At 37.3% G+C, this 21,467-nt stretch overlaps 1 protein-coding gene across 5 annotated transcripts in view; it reads left to right on the top strand.

Annotated features, from left to right (window-relative positions):
* Nucleotides 1-21,467, top strand: part of SPHKAP (SPHK1 interactor, AKAP domain containing) — a 195,979-nt gene that overhangs the window by 36,865 nt on the left and 137,647 nt on the right. For all 5 annotated transcript variants that reach the window (XM_030802758.1, XM_003274715.3, XM_003274714.4 and 2 more), the window contains one exon: nucleotides 14,184-14,289. In XM_030802758.1, coding sequence (XP_030658618.1) covers nucleotides 14,184-14,289 — 106 coding nt within the window. The remainder of the gene's footprint in view (nucleotides 1-14,183; nucleotides 14,290-21,467) is intronic.

Below are 21,467 nucleotides of genomic sequence, written 5' to 3'. Positions count from 1 at the left end.
AGCTAATTTAAAATATTTAACACTGTGCAGGCCAACATGGATCCCGCTTTCTCAGTTCTGTTTATACTCTCATTGCTAAATGTTTTTGATATAAAACTACTTCTATTTTAAGTTTACTATATTTTTATTTATAATTTTTTAATATCTAACAAGCTGTACTTTTTAAAGTCCTGAAAGGAAAATGCATTCATGATGGGAATTAAGTTAACTAAATTAAGTGGAAATAATGTATAATTGTGATAATAAGAACTCCAGGTACATTCTGGAGAACCATTCATTGAATCCTAATATGCCTGCCAAAATGAGAGCCAAAATCACCTGGGCAAGCTTAGCCTCCCAACCCTTTCTTAATGAATATTCTTTAATCCCATTTCAACATGCTACATGTTTGCTGCTTCTTTAACAATTTTTCTACAGGCTTTAAATATTTTCTAAATACTCCCCATAATATATACTAAATGTATAGAAAATATAGAAAGGGACAAGAAATCCAATAAAGGGCTCAATAAATCCTGGAGTCCACTAAGGTAGTTAAAGAAAAATGAAACCAGTAGTATTGGCCATTCGTACACATCAGGACGTTAGAAGATACTGCTTTTAAGAGCATTCCTTGTTGTGGTATGATGATGTTGTTGTTTTAAACTGTGTCAGAAACTCTATCCAGCTGACTCCAAGAGGTTTGGCTCTTGGTTTAAGTCTCGTTATCCAGAATCCGTGAAGTGCTCCATAGTCAGAGATATGGGGGCGGCAAGATATAGACTCATAAACAATTATCTGTGATAAAGGATCCTTCTCAGGCAGGACTAAAGCTTTTGCCATGGGATGTTATCTTTGGCTTTAAGGCAGTATTTGCTGGCTTTATTGGTCTTGTCGCTTTTTCCAGTCACATCAGTCCGCTTTACTGTGGCAGCTAAATTATCCGTTATCTTTGGTGGGACCCATGACAACTCATCATCAAAGCAGTAACCTATGTATTAAGACTGAAAATTTCATTTGATTTGAAAGGAAAGCATTATTTAATAATCAGAAAATTTCCTCAGAACTCTTACGTGTAATAGAATTTCACATTTCCTGTTTGTTCATTTCACATGCCTATTTGTTTATATGCACTAGATTTCAAAATATCTTTATATCACCCATTTTAAAATAAAGAACTTTTTCTAGTCACAAAATAATATATATTAAATATATAAAAAATATAGAAAGGGGCAAGAAAAAATATCACAAATAGCTACATTATGCAAAGATAGCTGCTATTAACATTTTCATGTTTCTATGTATATGAAACTATGCATGTATTTGTTTTAATGAACTCATTGATTCAACAAACATTTCCTGAGCATCTACGATATGCCAGGCATTATTCTTGGACTGGAACGACATCGTGGAAAACCAAAAAAGGTAAGTGCATTCATGAAATTTATAATCTGTAGGCCATGGGGTGGGAGCAGACAAGGAGAGGCACATAAAATAAATAATAAACACAGGAAACAAATACATTCTATAGAACATTGGAACATCGTACTGATACTCAGAAAAATACATCAGGGTAGGAGAGACTGGGCAAACAGAGATAAAGAGGCCTGCGTGGCAATTCTAGTTAGGGGAGTCAGAGGAAGTCTCATTGAGAAGGTGACATTTGAGAAAGAGCTGAAAGAAATAATGAAGTAAGATGTGCAGATCACAAGGCACAGAGCATTTCCAGCAGAGGCAACAGTTAGGGAAGGCCCTAAGACAGCAACTGTGCCTGGCCTGTTTTAGAAACAGCAGAGAGGCCAGTGTGGCCAGAGTGATTTGATAGAGAGAGAAGGCAAAAAGACAAGGTCACAGAGGTAACAGAGTGTCCATGCATGCAGGACTTGGTAGTCTGTGGCAAGGACTTACAATTTTGCTTGAAGTAAAATGCAGAGCTTCTGCAAGATCTTAAGAACAGAAATGACCTGAATGTCTGGGCATGGTGGCTCACGCCTGTAATCCCAGCACTTTGGGAGGCTAAGGCGAGCAGATCATCTGAGGTCAGGAGTTCGAGATTAGCCTGGCCAACATGGTGAAACCCTTGTCTCTACAAAAAAAAAAAAAAAGGCCAGGTGTTTTGGCTTGGCGTGCACCTGTAATCCCAGCTACTTGGGAGGCTGACGCAGGAGAATTGCTTGAACTTGGGAGGCTGACGCAGGAGAATTGCTTGAACCTGGGAGGCAGAGGTTGCGGTGAACCAAGATCACGCCACTGCACTCCAGCCTGGGTGACAGAGTGAGACCCCCATCTCAAAAATTAAAATTAAAATTAAAAATTAAAAAAATTTAAAATGAAAGAAATGACCTGAATGGACTTATATTTTTATTGTCATTATTATTATTTTAGAGACAGGATCCAGCCCTGTCGCCCAGGTTGGGGTGCAGTAGTATGATCATGGCTCACTGCAGCCTGAAACTCCTGGTCTCATGTGATCCTCACACCTCAGCCTCATGAGTAGCTGGGACCATGCCATGATGCCCAGCTAATATATGTATATATATATATATTATTTCATTTCACCATCTGTCTGCATAAACAACTAGAAATCATTTGACAGCCTCGTCCCCAGAGATATGGGGGAGGCAAGATATAGACTCATAAACAATTATCTGTGATAAAGGATCCTTCTCAGGCAGGACTAAATATATATATATATTTTTTTTTTTTTTTCCATAGAGACAGGATCTCATTATGTTGCCCAGGCTGGTCTTGAACTCCTGGCCTCAAGCTATCCTCTTGCCTTGGCCTCCCCAAGCACTGAGACTACAGGCATGAGCCACTGCACCTGGCCCAGTCTTATATTTTAAAATAACACACCTATATCAATAGTTACACAGTGTAATATTTTGCACTCACCTGTGTTCAGTTAACACGGGAACATTTTCCCATGACATTTTTGAGGGCAAAGGGGCATCATCTTCATGTCTGCGTACTAACCTTATCAATGTACTTATTGGTGAACGTATTTCTAATGTTTAGGATTTTTTTTTCAATTAAGAATAACAAATTGAGTATCTCAGTGTGTAAGTCTTTTGTTTGGTGTCTATCATCTAAAATAGATTCCTCGTGGAAAGCATTGCTGACTAATAGGCATGCATGGATAAGAGTTGTGGAAAGTATGGGCAGGTGGTTTTCAAAAATGTCATATGAATGTGTACTCCCAGAAGCAACATGCAAAGCAACACTCTTTTTTTAACTTTTATTTTAGGCTAGGGGGTACATGTGAAGTTTTGTTATATAGATAAACTCATGTCATGGCGGTTTGTTGTACAGATTATTTCATCACTCAGATATTAAGCCCAGTACTCAGTAGCTATTTTTCCTTGTCCTCTCCCTCCTCCCACCCTCCACCCTCCAAAAGGCCCCAGTGTGTGTCGTCCTCATCTAGGTGTCCGTATGTTCTTGTCATTTAGCTCCCACTTAAAAATGGTAAAGTGCAGTATTAGGCTTTCTCTTCCTGGGTTCGTTTGCTAAGGATAATAGCCTCCAGCTCCATCCATGTTCTCACAAAAAACATGATCTTGTTCTTTTTTTGTTTTACGGCTGATAATATTCCAGTAACACATAATCTTTTTTTTTTTTTTGAGACGGAGTCGATTGCTCTGTTCCCCAGGCTGGAGTTCAGTGGCCCCATCTCGGCTCACTGCAAGCTCTGCCTCCCCAGTTCATGCCATTCTCCTGCCTCAGCCTCCCGTCCAGTAACACCTTATTTTGATTAACAGAATACTATATGTTTTCTTAATTTCAGAGAGCAACAAAATTCATCCCTTCACTTATTTATCAACAAAGATTTCTTAAAATGTACACTCTGCCCGGCAGTCCCTGGGCACAACAGAATGGTGTACGCTTATGCTCTTCACATGCAGCTGTGTTTCTTCTCTCTCCTCTTTTACTCCCCTTCACTTCATTATACCATTTTCATATGACTGCCTTTAACTGTAAACGATCAACATGAACGTCTCAAGCCAGAGTCCCATTCCATGTCTAACCTTCAGTAACATTTCCTTAATTCAGCTCCATTTGGTGGTGTTTGTGATAAGTGAAGCAGGGCCTCCACAGAACCGTAACTCCCAGAATCCCTAGAGGGGAGGATTTGCCAATCAAATTAAGAAGGCAAACAGAAAAGGAGAAATAGACATTAAATACAAATAGTTATTATATTTCTTAATGTAATCATTAATTTTTTTCCAATAAAACTAACATTTTAGCAATACAACTACTTTTCTCTGGAAACACTTTCAATTCATGTTTTTCACTAATATCAGATTAGTCTTCTGTAAGCTTTAGAGCTTTGCTTTAATGATCTCAATATTTTCCCATGATAATTGTTATAAAATTGTACGCATGAACAGGCTGCACCTTTGTATTGTCTTAGAATAATTGATTAAATTCTGCGTTCTCTTGGATTTAAAAAAAAACCTTTGTTATTCTTCATTTTATAATCTAATGTTAATAGTTAATAGTCAGCAGAAGAATAGGAATTTCTCATTGTATATATTTTGGAATCCTAGCTCTAAGAAAAGTGTCACTATAATAAATACTTATGCAATTTATTCAAAAATGTGCATATATTAATGTTGAATATCAAAGTGTGCTGAAAACCTATCAAGGAGTAAATAGATTTACAGGACTTCATGTTATTATTTCTCAGTTTCATATTGAGTACTCACCTGTGCTAGGTGCTACATGACTCCTTTACAGGAAATAGCACCATGAAACCACCACAACAGTCTCATGACAAAGCTTCTATTATCATCTGCATTTTACAGATGAGAAAACTAAGGTTTAGAGAGGGTTGAGTAACAGATCCAACTCCATCTCTCTAGTAACTGGTAGAAATGGAATTTGCCCTTAGATTCTTGAATGCCAACACACTAGGAACTGGCTTTATTTAGACTCATTTAGATGACATGGTCACAGAAGCAAAGAATTTAAAGGAGTGTTAGAGATCGCAGTGGAAAATAACATGGTATGGTGTCGAGAGCAGCAACTGAAATCTTAGGTCTGTTATTTGGCAGCAATATAATCTTGTCATATTAGGCTGTTTTTTTGCTATAAAGAAATACCTGAGACTGAGAAATTTATCAGAAGAGAGGTTTAATTGGCTCATGGTTCTGCAGGCTGTACAAGAAGCATAACACTGGCATCTGCCTCTGGGGAGGCCTCTGGAAGCTTACAATCATGATAGGAGACAAAGGCAGAGTGGGCATGTCACATGGCAAAAGCAGAAGAGAGTGAGAGGGGGGGTGTCATCCACTTTTAAACAGCCAGGTCTCACAAGAAGTCACTCACTATTGTGAGGACAGCACCAAGGAGATGATGCTAAGCCATTCATGAGAGATCCACCCCCATGATCCAATCACTTCCCACCATGCCCCACTTCTAATACTGGGGATTATAATTCAACATGAGACTTGGGAGGGGACACATACCCAAACTATATCACTTGGATTACGTGTTAACCTTATCAGTCCTCAGTTTCTCCTCTATAAAACGGGTATAATGAAATTAGTATGTAAAGCACACTATAGAGTGCTCAGCACCTGCTGTGCATTAAATGAGGGTAAATTCTGTTAGAAGTAGTATAAAGAAGATCATATATCAGAGTGAGGCACCTGCTCAAGTGGTTTGATGGAAGAACACGGGAATATGAAGCAATTATGGTAACATACATTCTGAATGTCCCTGAACTACAGTCTAGATTTAGCAGAATGCAGTCATACACAGAGTGTGCTTTGACTATCTGAAAAATATATACCTCTTTTTTTTTTTTTTTTTTTTTTTTTAGAAATAAATAACTCTAGGCCGGGTGCGGTGGCTCACGCCTGTAATCCCAACACTTCAAGAGGCCAAGACAGGCACATCACCTGAGGTCAGGAGATTGAGACCAGCCTGGCCAACATGATGAAACCCCATGTTTCAATACAAAATACAAAAATTAGCCGGGCATGGTGGTGGGTGCCTATGATTTCAGCTACTGGGGAGGCTGAGTCAGGAGAATCACTTGAACCCAGGAGGTTGCAGTGAGCTGAGGTCATGCCACTGCACTCCAGCCTGGGCAAAAGAGCAAGACTATCTCAAAAGAAAAAGAAAAAAGAAAAGAAAAGAAAGAAAGAAAAAATAATAAAGAAAGAAAAAAATAAAGAAATAAAGAACTCTAGGGATAAATATTTCTATAGTAACCATCTAGTGGTATTCACGTATAAATATGCACATATTCATGCAAAATTAACTTAGCAGCAGGAATGTGTACTTTCTATCTTACATTAAAATGATGTTTTTATACACATTATTTGCAGGACACACGTTTTGAAAAAATTCCCCCATAGCCTTCATTAAAAAATGAAAGAGAAAGAGAAAAAGGCTAAGTCATCATGCTCACTTGCTTGATCCTTTTTCGGAATCAGGGATTATAGTTGGGGTCTTGGGAAAGCCTGAGATTGTGAAACAGCTTTTAAAGATATAAAACTAGTCAATCTATAAAGTAGTAATCAAACCATAGGAAATAACTTGTTATTGTCTCCTTAATGAGAGATAATATATCAATTTACAAAGCACAGATTGTTCAATAAGTGTGATTTTATATTGTTATATAATCTCCAATAATATTCTGTTTGGAATTACAGCTGTTTTCTTACATTAGGAAGTTTACTATTTGACTGTCTTTTCTAATGTAATCCAGATATTTTATATAGTATCTGTTTAAAAAGAGATTTTACTGCATATATCTGATAGATTTAGAGTTGCCTAAATAAAAAAGCATTAATTGAACAATATTCAATGTAATGTTTTAGAGAAAACATTATATTGGCTATTGCTGAAAAAAGATTTCAGAACTGAAAATAGGGAATTTATCCACTGTTGGTATTTACAAATTATATCTCAAATGAAATAACAATACTAAATAGTGTCTTTGCTTTTCATCTTTTTTTAATAATCAAGATTGAATTAGAGGATAGCTAAATTTGAGGCCATTCTTTCTTCTAAGAATGGGACACTTGTTTTATGATTAATAATGAATGACCTGTTTATATTTTCTTTATTGCCACTTACCAATACCTCAAAAAGTGAAACCCAAACTCAGGTCTGCAACATTTTCACCAATCTGAAGACAAAAACTATAATAAAATGTTTTCACCCATCTTTTCTTGAAAAGAAATATCCTTCATTCTTGGATAATACATCACAGTTTCTTGCTACACTGTTACAAAGCCCTTTATTTGAAGAATGATGGTTAAAAGCAGAAATATAAGGGGTTTTCTTGAAGTTTATTTGGGAAAATAAAAGGCTGGGCCCTTTATAACATTATTCCTGCCATGCTTATTTTAATTTTACTGGTCTAGGAGATGAAGAAGTCTGGAATTTATTTTACAGCTATGAAGCCACCTTTAAGTATTGAAACAGGACATACAATGATGGCTTCTAAATATTTTCAAGGTTTGGTAATAGTTTCCTATGACACATTTTCTAAAATCCTACAGAACAAGTGAGGATTTTGTAGGTCTTTCAGCTACCAATGAGTTGGTGACATATTTAATTTACATGAATGACATGACATGTCCAACCTAGGAAAGAAAGAAAAAAAACATAAACTTCTTACCTAGGAGATGAAACCAGAAAAATGTACACGGCAGTAAATGAAAAATTTTGCACTGGATACATATCTAAATTGTTAAAACAGATTTTATGCAAGTTATTGCAGTAGGAGAGAGAGCTGTCGGTGCAGAACTGAGGTTAACTCCTAATACAGCAGGGACAATTGGGGATTTATACCCCACAGGCAGAGTGAAGGGGTCAGGGTCAGTGAACAGAAAATTACTAAGAGGGGATGTCAACAGCAGGGGGTTCTTATTAAACTGTCCTAACAGGGTGCTTACTACACAGGCCAAGGACTTAAGTATCAAAAGTGGGTGGATGAGGAAGTTGATCAGATATTTGGATGTGAGAATTCTTTCTAAACTGACTTAGCAGGATCCTTCTCTACAGCTGGGCTCAGCAGGCCAAGGTCCAGGCCTAGCTGAGACGATGTCTTAAAGGAGCTTGACTAAAGTTTCGTCAAGAAAAGAGTCTTTGTCAAGATTGGTTAGAAGAGGAAGATAGGAGACACTGACACCTCACGTGATGTTTAAAACAAGTCAGTTTTTGAAAAATTGACCTAAACCTCTGGGCTTCATGTAACAAGTAAATTACTTTGGGTAATTTAAGAGGGTAAAATAAGAACATTCACTTGAGAAAATTTTCATTTTGAACTGAAGTGAAGGCATATTTTAAAATCCTCTCAATTTTTGGTTGTCATACGTTGTTAAATTCATTTTAATGACAACATCTCAATTCGTTGCTCAAGATCTCTTCTGGTAGCTCTGAGTTTTAATTTTTTTTTCTAGTGTTGGGATTAAAGGATTTAATATAAAGCTCAAGAGTAGATATCGCTAATAGGGTTGAGACAATCAAATGAATTATAATTACTACATTTCACCAAGAGCATTCTTTAAGGAGGGAGAAGACAAGAGCGAATCTTAATCTTTTAGAATCTGTTAAAATGGTTTAACTTTACACTGTGTTTACTTGACATTTTAGCAAGCATAACAGCAGAATCTCTTTTCATTAGAACTATCCTGGGAAATTCTTTAAATTATCTTCTCAGATGTGGCTTATCTCACCATCTGTCAGCACTGCAGAAAATTTAGCATTAAATTCAAACACTTGTTTGTGCCTAATTTTTGAGGTTAACCAGGATGTTCAGAAAGATAAGAACAAACAACCTCAATAAGTGCTTGTTGGGCATCTCCCACTGACTGGCACTGTCTTGTGTCCTAAGTGATCCCCTGCCCTTTTAGAACTTACAGCCTAAACTGGAAAGAGACAAATATTACAAAATTGCATGCCTTTTGGACAAGTGCTAAAACAAGATATGGCTCAGAGTGCTGTTGGAATACACAAGAAGAGTGTCTCTCTCACTTCCTGGGTTGAAGTGGGGTGGGAATATGTGGGTGGAAACGAGGCAGGAGCGTAAGTGTGTTTGTGTGTGCATGGGGCACTGGAGGTGTGTGGGAGAGAAGTGGCCTCCTTGGCAGGGGGAAGAGAGAAGGGAGGTACCAGAGGTAATTTATAAGCTGAGACCCAAAGGATAGAGTAGGAATTATCAAGAAGGGAAGGTGGGGACTAGGTAGAATATTCCTAAATGAAGTAATGTCATGAGGATATTACACCTAAACCTCTTTATCTCTGTTTGCCCAATCTCTTTTACTCTGATCTATTTTTCTCAGTATCAGAATGGTGTCCCACAGGCAAATGGAAGGTTAATTCAATTTAATATGTTACGTAGTGTTTCTCAAACTCTAATGGATGTATAAATTACCTGAGTTTAATGTCAATATGCAGATTTGGATTTAATAGTTCTGAGTTTCTGGGTGTCTAACAAGCTCCCAAGTGACACCAGCGCTGCTGGTCCCTGGACCAAACTTTGCATCACAATATATAGACAGCTCAGTTTCCAGTAACTGGATACATCTCTCTCTAGGGAAATAACTGGATATTCCCTAGTCTATTTTCACTATTGATGTGACCTACTTCTTCATACTGCATGAGTCACTGCAGTGGTAGCAGTACAGGGGCAACTTAGCATCTCATTTATTAATATATGAAATTGTTCTATAAAGAAAGCTGCTTTATGGAAGTCTGGTTTAAAATCACTACTTCCAGTTTGGTTTTGTGCCTTCTTTCCCATGTTTATCTACATCCTCACTGAAACACACTTAACGGTTTCAGCATGGAACCAGTCTGAAAGGTTGTGCTTAATAAATATTGTCAACACTTGTCAAAATCAAAGGAAAATCTCCCAGGGAAGAATTTGACGCCTTACCCATTAGGAGCAAGTTATAAAGCTGTACTGTATCTTGACAGCAATTCTTTTAATGTCAATTTCAGCTCATTTTGATAAATGTATGAGTTTCATATCACTGCCATCTCTGCCTCATCCTGTAACAGCAAATGTTCTGCTTCTCTAGAGATCAAGGACAGCATCATTGTAAATACTCTAAAAATTCTTTCTCCATCCAAAAGGTATGGGAACAGACTGGGCCATGTTGTAAAGTTACCTACTGGAAATGCACACTCACATTACACGCTTTAAAACATAAGCCTACCTACATTTTCTTTGATATTAGGCATCATTAAAGTGATACACAATGTGTTTCACAAGATGCATTTGCTTTCAATATGGGTGCAGTGGAGTTGCATTATACTTGTCATCTAGTAGTGCATTAACTTTTGCCCCACCATGCGACTCAACTTCCTCATTTAATACTCACAACGATGAACAACTACATATGTGCATATATATATAGTTAAATTTATTTATTAATGCTATACAGGCTTAGCATTAGAACAAATGGCATCAGCCTTGCGGGCAAGCAAAAAAACATTCTAATTCCCTTCCATACCTTCGTTTTCAACTAGGATTGTACAGTCACCTTAGAGGCAGAAAAACTTTCATACCAAGGTATCTGTAGGTAGACTTGTCATTACTTCCTTCTATTAGATGAGCTCAGCAGTTCTTAAACTTTTGGGTGCATAAAACGTACTGTAGCAGATTGTCTATCTAAAGCCATCAATAAAAGTGCTTCATGGGCAAATAAGTAGTTTTCAAGGCTGACCTTTCAGTTTTCTCTATTTTTACATTACCCCAATTTTGGACCTAATCATCTCTGCCTAATTTAGATGTGATTTCCTTCTAGAGTGACCAGAGGCTGTTGTTGAAGTGCTTTTTGGCTTTTTTTTTTTTTTTTTTTTTTTTTTTTTTGAGATAGAGTTTCGCTCTTGTTGCCCAGGCTGGAGTGCAATGGTGCGATCTGGGCCCACCACAACCTCTGCCTCCCGAGTTGAAGCGATTCTCCTGCCTCAGCCTTCTGAGTAGCTGGGATTACAGGCATGCACCACCATGCCCGGCTAATTTTGTATTCTTAGTAGAGATGGGGTTTCTCCATGTTGGTCAGGCTGGTCTCGAACTCCCGACCTCAGGTGATCCAAGCACCTCAGCCTCCCAAAGTGCTGGGATTACAGGCGTGAGCCACTGCACCCGGCCTCGAAGTGGTCTTTCTATGATGTTTCATATCTGGAAGAAGCAGCCTGAGATCTGTGTCAGCCTTTCTTCTCAGTTTGCCCATTTCCTACTCCTGCAGTCTCTAGCCCTGCGAAAAGTCATGGGAGATGTCTTAGCACTGGGCATAAGTCCAGGGATGGCCTGCATGGAAGGGATCTACTAGCCCATCAGAGCTGCCTGGAGGACACAGTAGCAACAGGACATAGAGCTGTGGGACCCTACATCCTGTCTCCCCGAACTGCACACAGGGCCTTCGCTGGTTCCTAGAAGGAGTCATATAACTTGACTTAGAGGTCGAGTTTTTATAGATCAAAATTAGCTTGGTGCATGGCCTTATCTTCCACATGTAAACTGTTTAGAACCTAACAGTAATAGCTGTTTGGCCTTTTGGTAAAAGCCAAACTGTCCTGTGGACAAGAAAGCATTCAAAGAGATGTCCACGCTTGGGTTTGAAGTAAGTGGCAGCCTAAAAAGTTATAGGCTCACATGGTAGGAAACCTGTAAAGATAGGGGCTGAAAACTTAGGTCATCTCTGATATTTCGCCAAGTGACTTCCAGAGCTGTGAGGGAACCACAGACTTTAGTCCAAACATGTCATTTATAAATGATGAGGCTAAGACTCAGAAAGGCTAGGTGGCAGAATAGGTCGGGATTGGCAGCCAGGAAATGGAGCTAATTTCTTTTTCTTGCTTTCTTCCTCTGTTTCTTTCCTTCCTTCTTTCTTTCCTTCCTTCCTTCCTCCCTCCCTCCTTCCTTTCCTTCCTTCCTCTCTCCCTCCCTCCTTCCTTCTGTCTTTCTCCCTCCCTTCTCTTCCTTTTTCTCCCTCTTTCTTTCTCTTTCTTTATCTCTCTCTCTCTCCCTTCCTTCCTTCCTCTCTCCCTCCCTCCTTCCTTCTGTCTTTCTCCCTCCCTTCTCTTCCTTTTTCTCCCTCTTTCTTTCTCTTTCTTTATCTCTCTCTCTCCCTTCCTTCCTTCCTCTCTCCCTCCCTCCTTCCTTCTGTCTTTCTCCCTCCCTTCTCTTCCTTTTTCTCCCTCTTTCTTTCTCTTTCTTTATTTCTCTCTCTCTCCCTTCCTTCCTTTCTTTATTTCTTTCTTCTTTCTCTCTTTCTCTTTTTCTTTCCTTCCTTCCTCTCTTCCTTCCTTCCTTTTTTTATCTTTCCTCAGCTAAGCAAAGATAATATTGGTGTTATCCTTTCGTGTACATTAGGTTCACTCTAGCCCTCAAGTGACAATTGCTCAAAAAGTAATATATAAAAAATTTTAACAAAACAGATTTTATTTGAATTACTCTGTGCAGATTTTGCCTGAATCTATGATTTGTTACACAGCACAGTCAGTGGTCATTTTTTAAAATGTCATTCCATAATAATGGAAATGCCAAAAGACTATACTAATGCCCTGTTTGACTTATGGTTAATTGAAAATTGATTAATTTAGTGCTTGAAACATGAGAGTTATAGGTTAGTTAGAAATAAATTGTTTATTTAACTGATCTTTTATTTAGCACTTGTTTTAAGAGAAAACATCTACATGTTGCATTGAAAATTTTATACAGAACTATCAGATCATACTCCAAAAGTACATGTTAGCGAATTGTGCATGTTCCGTGTGGTCAACAACAAAAATTAAACCTATAGACTTAAGCTATCAGTACATTTTAAAAGTCCAAATTATTATATTTTCAGAAGAAGAATATTTAGAAATGCATATAACATTTAGATAATTTTTTTATATTTACATGAGGTTTAATTTTGGGTTTCCAGTCATATTATTTTAAAAGTTTGATAATAATTTTCATTTTTATCACGTGTTGAAAATGTAGAAGTAATTTATTTATTTTTTTGAGATGGAGTCTCACTCTGTGGCCCAGGCTGGAGTGCAGTGGCACCATCTCAGCTCACTGCAACCTCCGCCCCCCGGGTTCAAGCTATTCTCCTGCCTCAGCCTCCCAAGTAGCTGGGACTACAGGCGTGCACCACCATGCCCAGCTAATTGTTTGTATTTTAGGAGAGATAGGGTTTTACCGTGTTGCCCGGGCTGGTCTCAAACTCCTGAGCTCAGGCAATCCACCGGTCTCGGCCTCCAAAAGTGCTGGTATTACAGGCATGAGCCACCATGCCCAGCCTTTTTTGTTTGTTTGCTTTTGTTTTTTTGAGATAGGGTCTCACCCAGGCTGGAATGCAGTAGCGGGATCTCAGCTCACTGCAACCTCCACCTCCCAAGTTCAAACGATTCTCATACCTCAGCCTCCTTTGTAGCTGGGATTACAGGCACATGCCACCTCACCTGGCTCTTTTTTTTTTTTTTTTTTTTTTTGTATTTTCAGTAGAAACAGGGTTTCACTGTGTTGCCAGGCTGGTCTCGAACTCCTGATCTCAAATGATCTGCCTGCCTCAGCTTCCCAAAGTGCTGCGATTACAGGCATGAGCCACCATGCTCAGCCAATTTTAAATATTTTAAAAATATTTATACAGCTCTGTACGTAGTCAAGCCCATTAAGATTTGACAGAGATAGGGGGAGGGATATAAGTCTATAATTTTAGAGGTAGAGAATTTGAGGAGCTATCTCCAGCCACAGGAATGGTAAAGACATTACCTGCATTTTCTAAAGTCCACATTTTTTTAATGGTACTATTCTGAGTCCAGACTAAAATTATATTTTACCTCCATTTTAAAAAATAAAATGAATATTTTGTTATGTGTTGGTGTTTTCAGAGCTGAATTAATGTGGCAATTGAGAAAAATTTATTTGAGTTTTAAAGCTGCTTGCTTAAGAGAAGATGCTAACAAGAATAGTAGTCAGACAGATGCAATGATGTCCATCAAAGCACTGTGGAAGGCAGTGGACTGCACTTTTATGGTCACAGTAGGATCATCTGTAGTGGTTCTGCTAATTACAAAAGTGTATGCAACAAAGAAATGTCCATTTCAGCAGGGGGATTTGCAGTGTTTAATGCAATCTGAAAAAGATGATTTTTGATACACCACATTGTGATTTATTTATTATTTATTTCCAAATATAGATATGACTCACTGGAATGTGTTTTTGTGTTTTGGGTCACAAACAGCAACTTGGAGTCATCACGGATGTATGACGTTTCAGAACCGCAGCAGGGCAGAGGCTGTGGCAGCTCAGGAAGCGGCCCGGGGAACTCCATCACAGCCTGTAAAAAGGTAACCTTGCCCTACGCCACTTTCTTCTTGCCAGTTGAACTTGAATATTCGTTTAATTTGAAATTTTAAGCACTCTTCCTAAAGTAGAAACAACAATAAAAACGAACAACAAAATGGTCCACGGTTTGCTTTCCCAAGTAAGCCTTGATAACATTACAATTTTAATTCATGGAAATGATGAGAAAATTCAGGCATAGAAAATTATAAGCCTCCACTGCCATACTACTCAACCCAAGACTTTTCACCAGTAGTTCTTCTTAAACTTAGCCATAAATAACAGTTTCTTGCATCTCCTTTCAGAAAAATGTTCATGCATTTTGAATGACTCAACATATTTTATTAAGTTACTAAATCTGTATCTAAGAAAACTTCAGGGCTGTTTTGCTTTTGATATTTCCATAAAACAAAAGGTATGCTGGGCTTATTTTATTAATAAAAACAGAATTGTATTTTCTAGAACATAGACTTAAGAGCTGATAAAAAAAAAAACTATGCTCTAAGACACTTGCAAAAACCATTGAACAACATAAAATCATAGAATTTAACTACCTCATTTTTCCAGCCAATCAAAACTAAGGCCCCAAAACTTGAAGTAGAATGCCCATGATCCTGGTTCCCCATCTAATGCTTTTGTCACTATTTGATGCTGAATTCCAGGGAAGTATATGTTTCTTCTCATCCCAATTCAGAAGCAATCACACTGAGTTATTTCATTTATTGCAAAAATATTAAATTATAAAGAAACGTATAGATGTAAATTAACACAAATGCTGCTACTAAGCATATTGTTATGTGTATGTATTGTGTATATATGTAATATACATTATATGCATGCATATATATACACATATATGTATGTATATAGATATATATACACATATATGTATGTATATAGATATATATACACATATATGTATGTATATATATATACACATATATGTATGTGTATATATATATATATATATACCCAGTTAAGCAGCATTAATAATTCTCTGCTTGTGTGACTTTTGTGTAAGTTTCTAGTCTTCAAGTATTAGAAAAATTAATCTGTACTGAAAAATATACTTATTACAGAAGGTAGAATTAAACATAATTTTACAAAAGTATTTGCATCCATTCATTCATAACCAAATGTGAAAAAACTGTCTAATTAATTAAGGATTCTTACTAGCACATGTTGTATGCTCTATTATTCTTTCTCCTCTTATAAATTCTTACAAAGGAATTGGTGCTATAAATTCCACTTTTTAATGCAGGGAACTAAGGCACTATAATTCAAAATGATTTCAAGTTATTCATAAAAGAGCTAATAGTTTATAAAACTATTTATAAAAGAGGTCTCCAAGCCTTAGGTATACTATGTTGAACTCTATAACTCCAAATTATAAATGCTTCATCATATGCTGTACATTTTACAGAGCTAAATAACTTTAGCTTATTCTAATTTTTTAAAATACGTATATGTTTATTGATACAAGGTTGTGTGGTATTTAAAAGAAGAATTGAATCCAGAATGCCTGAATTTAACAGCCAGTTTCATCATTATTTGTGTGATCTTGAGCAAATGACTTTACTTCATATCTCAATTTCCTCATGTGAAAATTGAAGAAAATAGTATTATCTATTCTATAAGATTGAAGCAAGGACTCAATGAATTAATAGATGTGAAATGTTTATAGCAGTGCCTGGCACACTTCATGCACTCAAAATAAAGATCTCTATCACTAATATTACTCTACAGAAGAATATTATCAGCAAGCATACAGTCACAGAAAATAATTCCATATAGGTATTACCATTCCTAGAGAGTTAGGGATTTATGATCTGTTATCTCAGCTACAGTTATTTCCCTGGAAAAGAGGTGGCCACATTTATATCTTTAAAAAAGAAATCCCATCTAGAAGCTACTGAACTGAAAGGGCTGTTTGGGCCTGGATGTCTACTCAGAAAATTAAAACTGGCGCTGGGCACGGTGGCTCATGCCTGTAATCCCAGCACTTTGGGAGTATGAGGCAGGCAGATCACCTGAGGTCAGGAGTTCGAGACCAGCCTCACCAATATGGTGAAACCCTGTCTCTACTAAAATACAAAGGTTAGCTGGGCGTGGTGGCAGGTGCCTGTAGTCCCAGCTACTCGGGAGGCTGAGACAAGAGAATTGCTTGAATCCGGGAGGTGGAGGTTGCAGTGAGCCAAGATCATGCCATTGTACTCCAGCCTGGGTGGCAGAGTAAGACTCTGTGTCAAAAAAAGAAAAGAAAAAAATTCAAAGTAAAGCTAATCTTTAATTCTAAATGACTTCATTAGCAATATATATATATATATATATATATATATATATATATTTGCGTGTGTATACATATGTTTAAATGTGTGTATGTATACATAAACATATACATTTACAAATAAGAATGTAAAATTTTAACATAATCTGACTCATTTCACAATTATTTCTGGAATAACTACTGGGAAATTGAACCATATTGAATTGTCTTTTTTACAGATCACAAATGATCAAATATAGGTAATTTTTAATGGCCCAACCTAAATGCATTCAAAACTCTGTTAGATCTTGGGGAGAAATACAAAGATAGATCATAAATTACCCTCACCCTTAATGAATTCACAGCACGCTTTGGGATATAATACTGGTTTCTCTCATAAAAAGTCATATAATAATTCATAAGTTAAACTATTATGTGAGATAACAGGCATTCCTTATTTTACTCTACTTCACATTATTGGACTTAGCAGATAATGCATTTTTTATAAAATGAAGGTTTATGTCAATCCTGCATCCAACAAGTCCATTGGAACCACTTTTCCAACAGAACTTGCTCACTTAGTGACTCTGGGTCACATTTTGGTAATTCTCTCAATATTTCAAACTTTTCATTATTATATCTGTTGTGGTGATCTGTTACCAGTGATCTTCGACGTTACTATGGCAATTGTTTTGGAAGCCATGAACTGCACCCAAATAAGATGATGAACTTAATGAATAAACGTGTGTGCTCTGACTACTCCAAGGACACACCATCTTGTTACAGGCTAATGCAGCTGGTAACTTTAAGTGACAGCCAATGCTCATTTACTATTCCAAAAATCCTAGGGCCCCTATGTATTATGCTAAATCTACTACCTGGGTTCTATAAATGGAATTACAAAGCCTGGATTACAGCACATCTGTTCACAGCATGGTTTACTGAATATTTTAAGCCCCCTGTTGAAGCCTACTGCTCAGATTAAAAGATTCCTATCAAAATATATTACTGCTCATTGACAGTGAATCTCGTCACTTGAGATCTCTGGTGAAGATGTACATGGAAATTAATAATGTTTTCATGCCTGCTAACACAACATCCAATCTGCAGCCCATGATCAAGGAGTAATTTTGATTTTCAAGTGTTAATGTTTAAGAACTGCATTTAATAAGGCTATAACTGTCATAGATAATAATTCCTCTGATGAATCTGGGCAAAGTAGATAGAAAATCTTCTAGAAAGGATTTACCATCCTAGATGCTATTAAGAACATTTATGGTTCATGGAAGAAGGTTAAAATATTAACATAAACATGAGTTTGAAAGTTGATTCCAACTCTCATGAATGACTGAAGGGTTCAATGCACGTAGTTGAAATAACAAGAAAACTGGAATTGAAAGTAGGGCCTGAACAATGACTGAATTGCTGCAATCTCCTGATAAATCTTGAAGGAATGAGGAATTACTTCTTATGGAAAGAAAGTGGTTTCTTGAGACGGACTCTACTCCTGGTGAAGATGCTGTGAACGTTTTTGAAATGACAACAAAGGATTTAGAATATTACATAAACTTAATAACACAGCAGCAAGTTTTGAGAGGATTAACTCCAATTTTGAAAGTTCTCCTTGGATTTAATGCTATCGAATAGCATTGCATGCTCCAGAGAAATATTTCATGAAAATAGAGTTCGTCAATGTGGCAACGTTCACTGTTGTCTTATTTTAAGAAATTGCAACAGCTACTGTAACCTTCAGCATCCAACACCTTGATCAATTAGTAGCCATCAACCTGGAGACAAGATCTTTCACCAGCAAAAAGATCACAACTCACTAAAGGCTCAGATGATCGCTAGCGTTTTTTTAGCTACAAAGTATTTTTAATTAAGCTACATACCTTTTTGGTTATAATGCTATTTCACACTTAATAGACTAGAGTATAGACATAACTTTTATATGCATTGGGAAACCAAAAATTTTGTGAGTCCCTTTATTGTGATATTTGATTTGTTGTGGGGGTCTGCGACTGAATCCACCGTATCTCTGAGATGTGCCTATATAAATCCATAGAAAACAGATATTGTTTTCATTAAAAGCTACAAGCCAAGATAGTCCTTATATCTGCAATAGACATCAGCAAGTTCAGCAGAAGGTACTCAGAAGGGTGATCAAGTTTTGAATTGAGAAAGAGAATATACACCCAAACTTGGAAAGGGCTGCTGCAAATTAATGAAGAAGTCAGTACCTTTCCTGGTAATGTATTTTTTAATATTTATAGCACATTCCTTTCATTTCAAATATTCTGTCAAGCTTACATAATAATTGCTTTTAAAAGACAATTTAGTAACTGTATATGCCACCGTGGGGCTGTCATTGCTTACCTTCTCTTCAAAAGAGTAGTTCACCAATGTTTTCTTCTTCTTTGTATCCAGAACAAAAGCACCCAATAAAAAGTCATTTAATATTGAATGGTTTTATGCCTTTATTGATTATTTTATTATGAAATAATATTGCAAGCTAATTCTTTACAATCTTGTTAATCACAGATTACAGAACAGAGAAAGTGAAGGTCCGTGTGTTAAATGCACATGCAATGTATGTTCTGTACAAAAAAGGCAAAAAGAACAGGGACAGTTACATCTGAGAAGTAGCAAGGCGGTCCTGATAAATCACCACTCTTCACAGTCAATCAACCTTCACTGAGAGTAACATGGATAATTGAAATCTGTCAGCAATTCCCCAAACTCATTTCATGTAATCGTGTCATCTTTTTCCTCATCAAATCTTTTTATTAGAACTGACATATTGCTAAATTAACTGGCGGGAGAAATAAAACAAGGGTCCACAAGAGAATGCATTAGTTGGATAATCAGCCTCCAAAAAAATTGCAAATAGACTGAATTCCTTTCACATGTTTCATAGTGAATCTCTAAGGGTTTCGGGAATCCTACCCAGACACAATTGCTTGTGTTCCTCAAATTTCCTCTGTAGTATTGGAGATATATGGTCCCGGGAAGCCGCAGCTCTGAAAAAGCCATAGCATCAGGAAAGAGACTTTGGTGTGCTTAGGGAGGAACTCTTCAATATATATTTTTGGTAGTGAGAGATGGCCTTTCCCCAGAGCTGAGATGACCATTTTCATATACTGTCCTGGTATTTTGTTAATAGACCCCCATTTGCTCTCAAAAGTGCTTTGGTGTGCAAAATAACTTATATGGTCATCCCATCTCTGGCTTCGGAATTATCTTTTGTCTCTCTCTCTCTCTTTTAAGAGGTAGGAAAGTTAGGTAAATTCACACTGAGGTTTTAGTGATTGCTTAATGGAGTGATGACAAATAAATTATGTTTGCTACTACTATTACCCCCCTCCCTTAACTGACATTGATAATTGAGCCTACTGAACCTGGACATGACCTCAGAATTCTACTTATTACAAAGCTCTAAACAAACACTTTCAATCCATCCAGGTTGGAAAGTGAGCTAACCTCTATGTCACCCTAATTAATGTGCACTGAGACACAGGGGCAGTTTTAACGTATGCGACATGATTTCCCAAAATAATGCATTTAAAATTATAGAATCACAAAATATTACAAGAAAAAATGGAAAAGAGCTGCTGGGTAGGGAGCCCTAAAGTTCTCCCCCTAAAATCCCTTGAATTATATTTAACATAAGCATTGTCTGATGCCCCCATCTCATACAACCACTCCTTTTTGTTGTTGTTGTTGTTGTTGTTGAGGCATATCACTCTGTGGCCCAGGCTGGTGTGCGGTGGTGCGATCTCAGCTCACTGCAACCTCCGCTTCCTGGGTTCAAGCATTTCTCCTGCCTCAGCTTCCAGAGTAGCTGGGATTACGGGTGGACGCCATGACATCCAGCTAATTCTTTTTGTATTTTTAGTAGAGATGTGGTTTCACCATGTTGGCCAGGCTGGTCTCAAACTCCTGACCTCAAATGGGCCACCCATCTCGGCCTCCCAAAGTGCTGGGATTACAGGCATGAGCCACCATGCCCAGCCCAACCACTCCTTCTTATAAGACAAATACAACCACCATTGCTAAACTGAATCTTAGGGATTTTACACTGAATGAGCTAAATGATTACAAGTGGCATTCTTTTATATTTGTTTAAAACTAGGTGAAAATTCTTCCTAGTCTCTTTATAATAAATAAAAAACTGTTATCTCCAGGGCAGCATTGGGATGTTGTGTATCAAACCTGGACTTGGAATTGAGAGACCTGAATTAGATCCCAGATTTCTCTTCTCACTATATATGCTTGGGCCAGTGATGTCACCTGTCTGACTCAGATTCTCTAAGGCTAGTGTGATACTTACATACAAAAAGGTTTGTGTACACCATTGGCACATAGTTGATGCTCAATGAATATTAGTTCATTCTAAATAAATAATCTTTTAGACAAGGGAAATATTTATTTAAATGAAATTTTAAAACGGATGTAAATGTAGCATGCAATGTGCCTCCATTATATTAAATATCTGTTAGATTTTCCTTTCCTCTGAAAGCATTATATTCAGTGTCACATTTCCACAACAGCTGGGCATTTTCAATCTATGCTTTACTTAGACTGAAAGTTTGCTATTTGGGATATAGTGAAACCGAGTCTCTGCGTAGGATTCATGTGAGGAAAAACTTGTTGGAGAAAAATCAACACCTGGAATATCCTTCTCTTTTCATGTCATGTTAATTAAATCCGTCTTAAACTTGGACTTATCAAAGGTGGCAGACTGAAAACACTTCAGGTTCCCAGAGGCAGAGTTTGATCTTAATATGACATCTAAACAGCTTTTTGAAGTTTCAAGAGCATTCTTGGCCATGATTCCCCCCTTTAAACAGACTTAAATTTGCTGTCAACAGTGGCAAAGATATAGCTGAAGAATGACAGAATGGATGTCCCTGGATG

This window comes from Nomascus leucogenys, chromosome 22a (genome assembly GCF_006542625.1).
Source record: "Nomascus leucogenys isolate Asia chromosome 22a, Asia_NLE_v1, whole genome shotgun sequence".
NCBI lineage: Eukaryota > Metazoa > Chordata > Mammalia > Primates > Hylobatidae > Nomascus > Nomascus leucogenys.
Note: the sequence above shows the minus strand (reverse complement) of the source record. Positions and strands in the feature narration are given on the sequence as shown.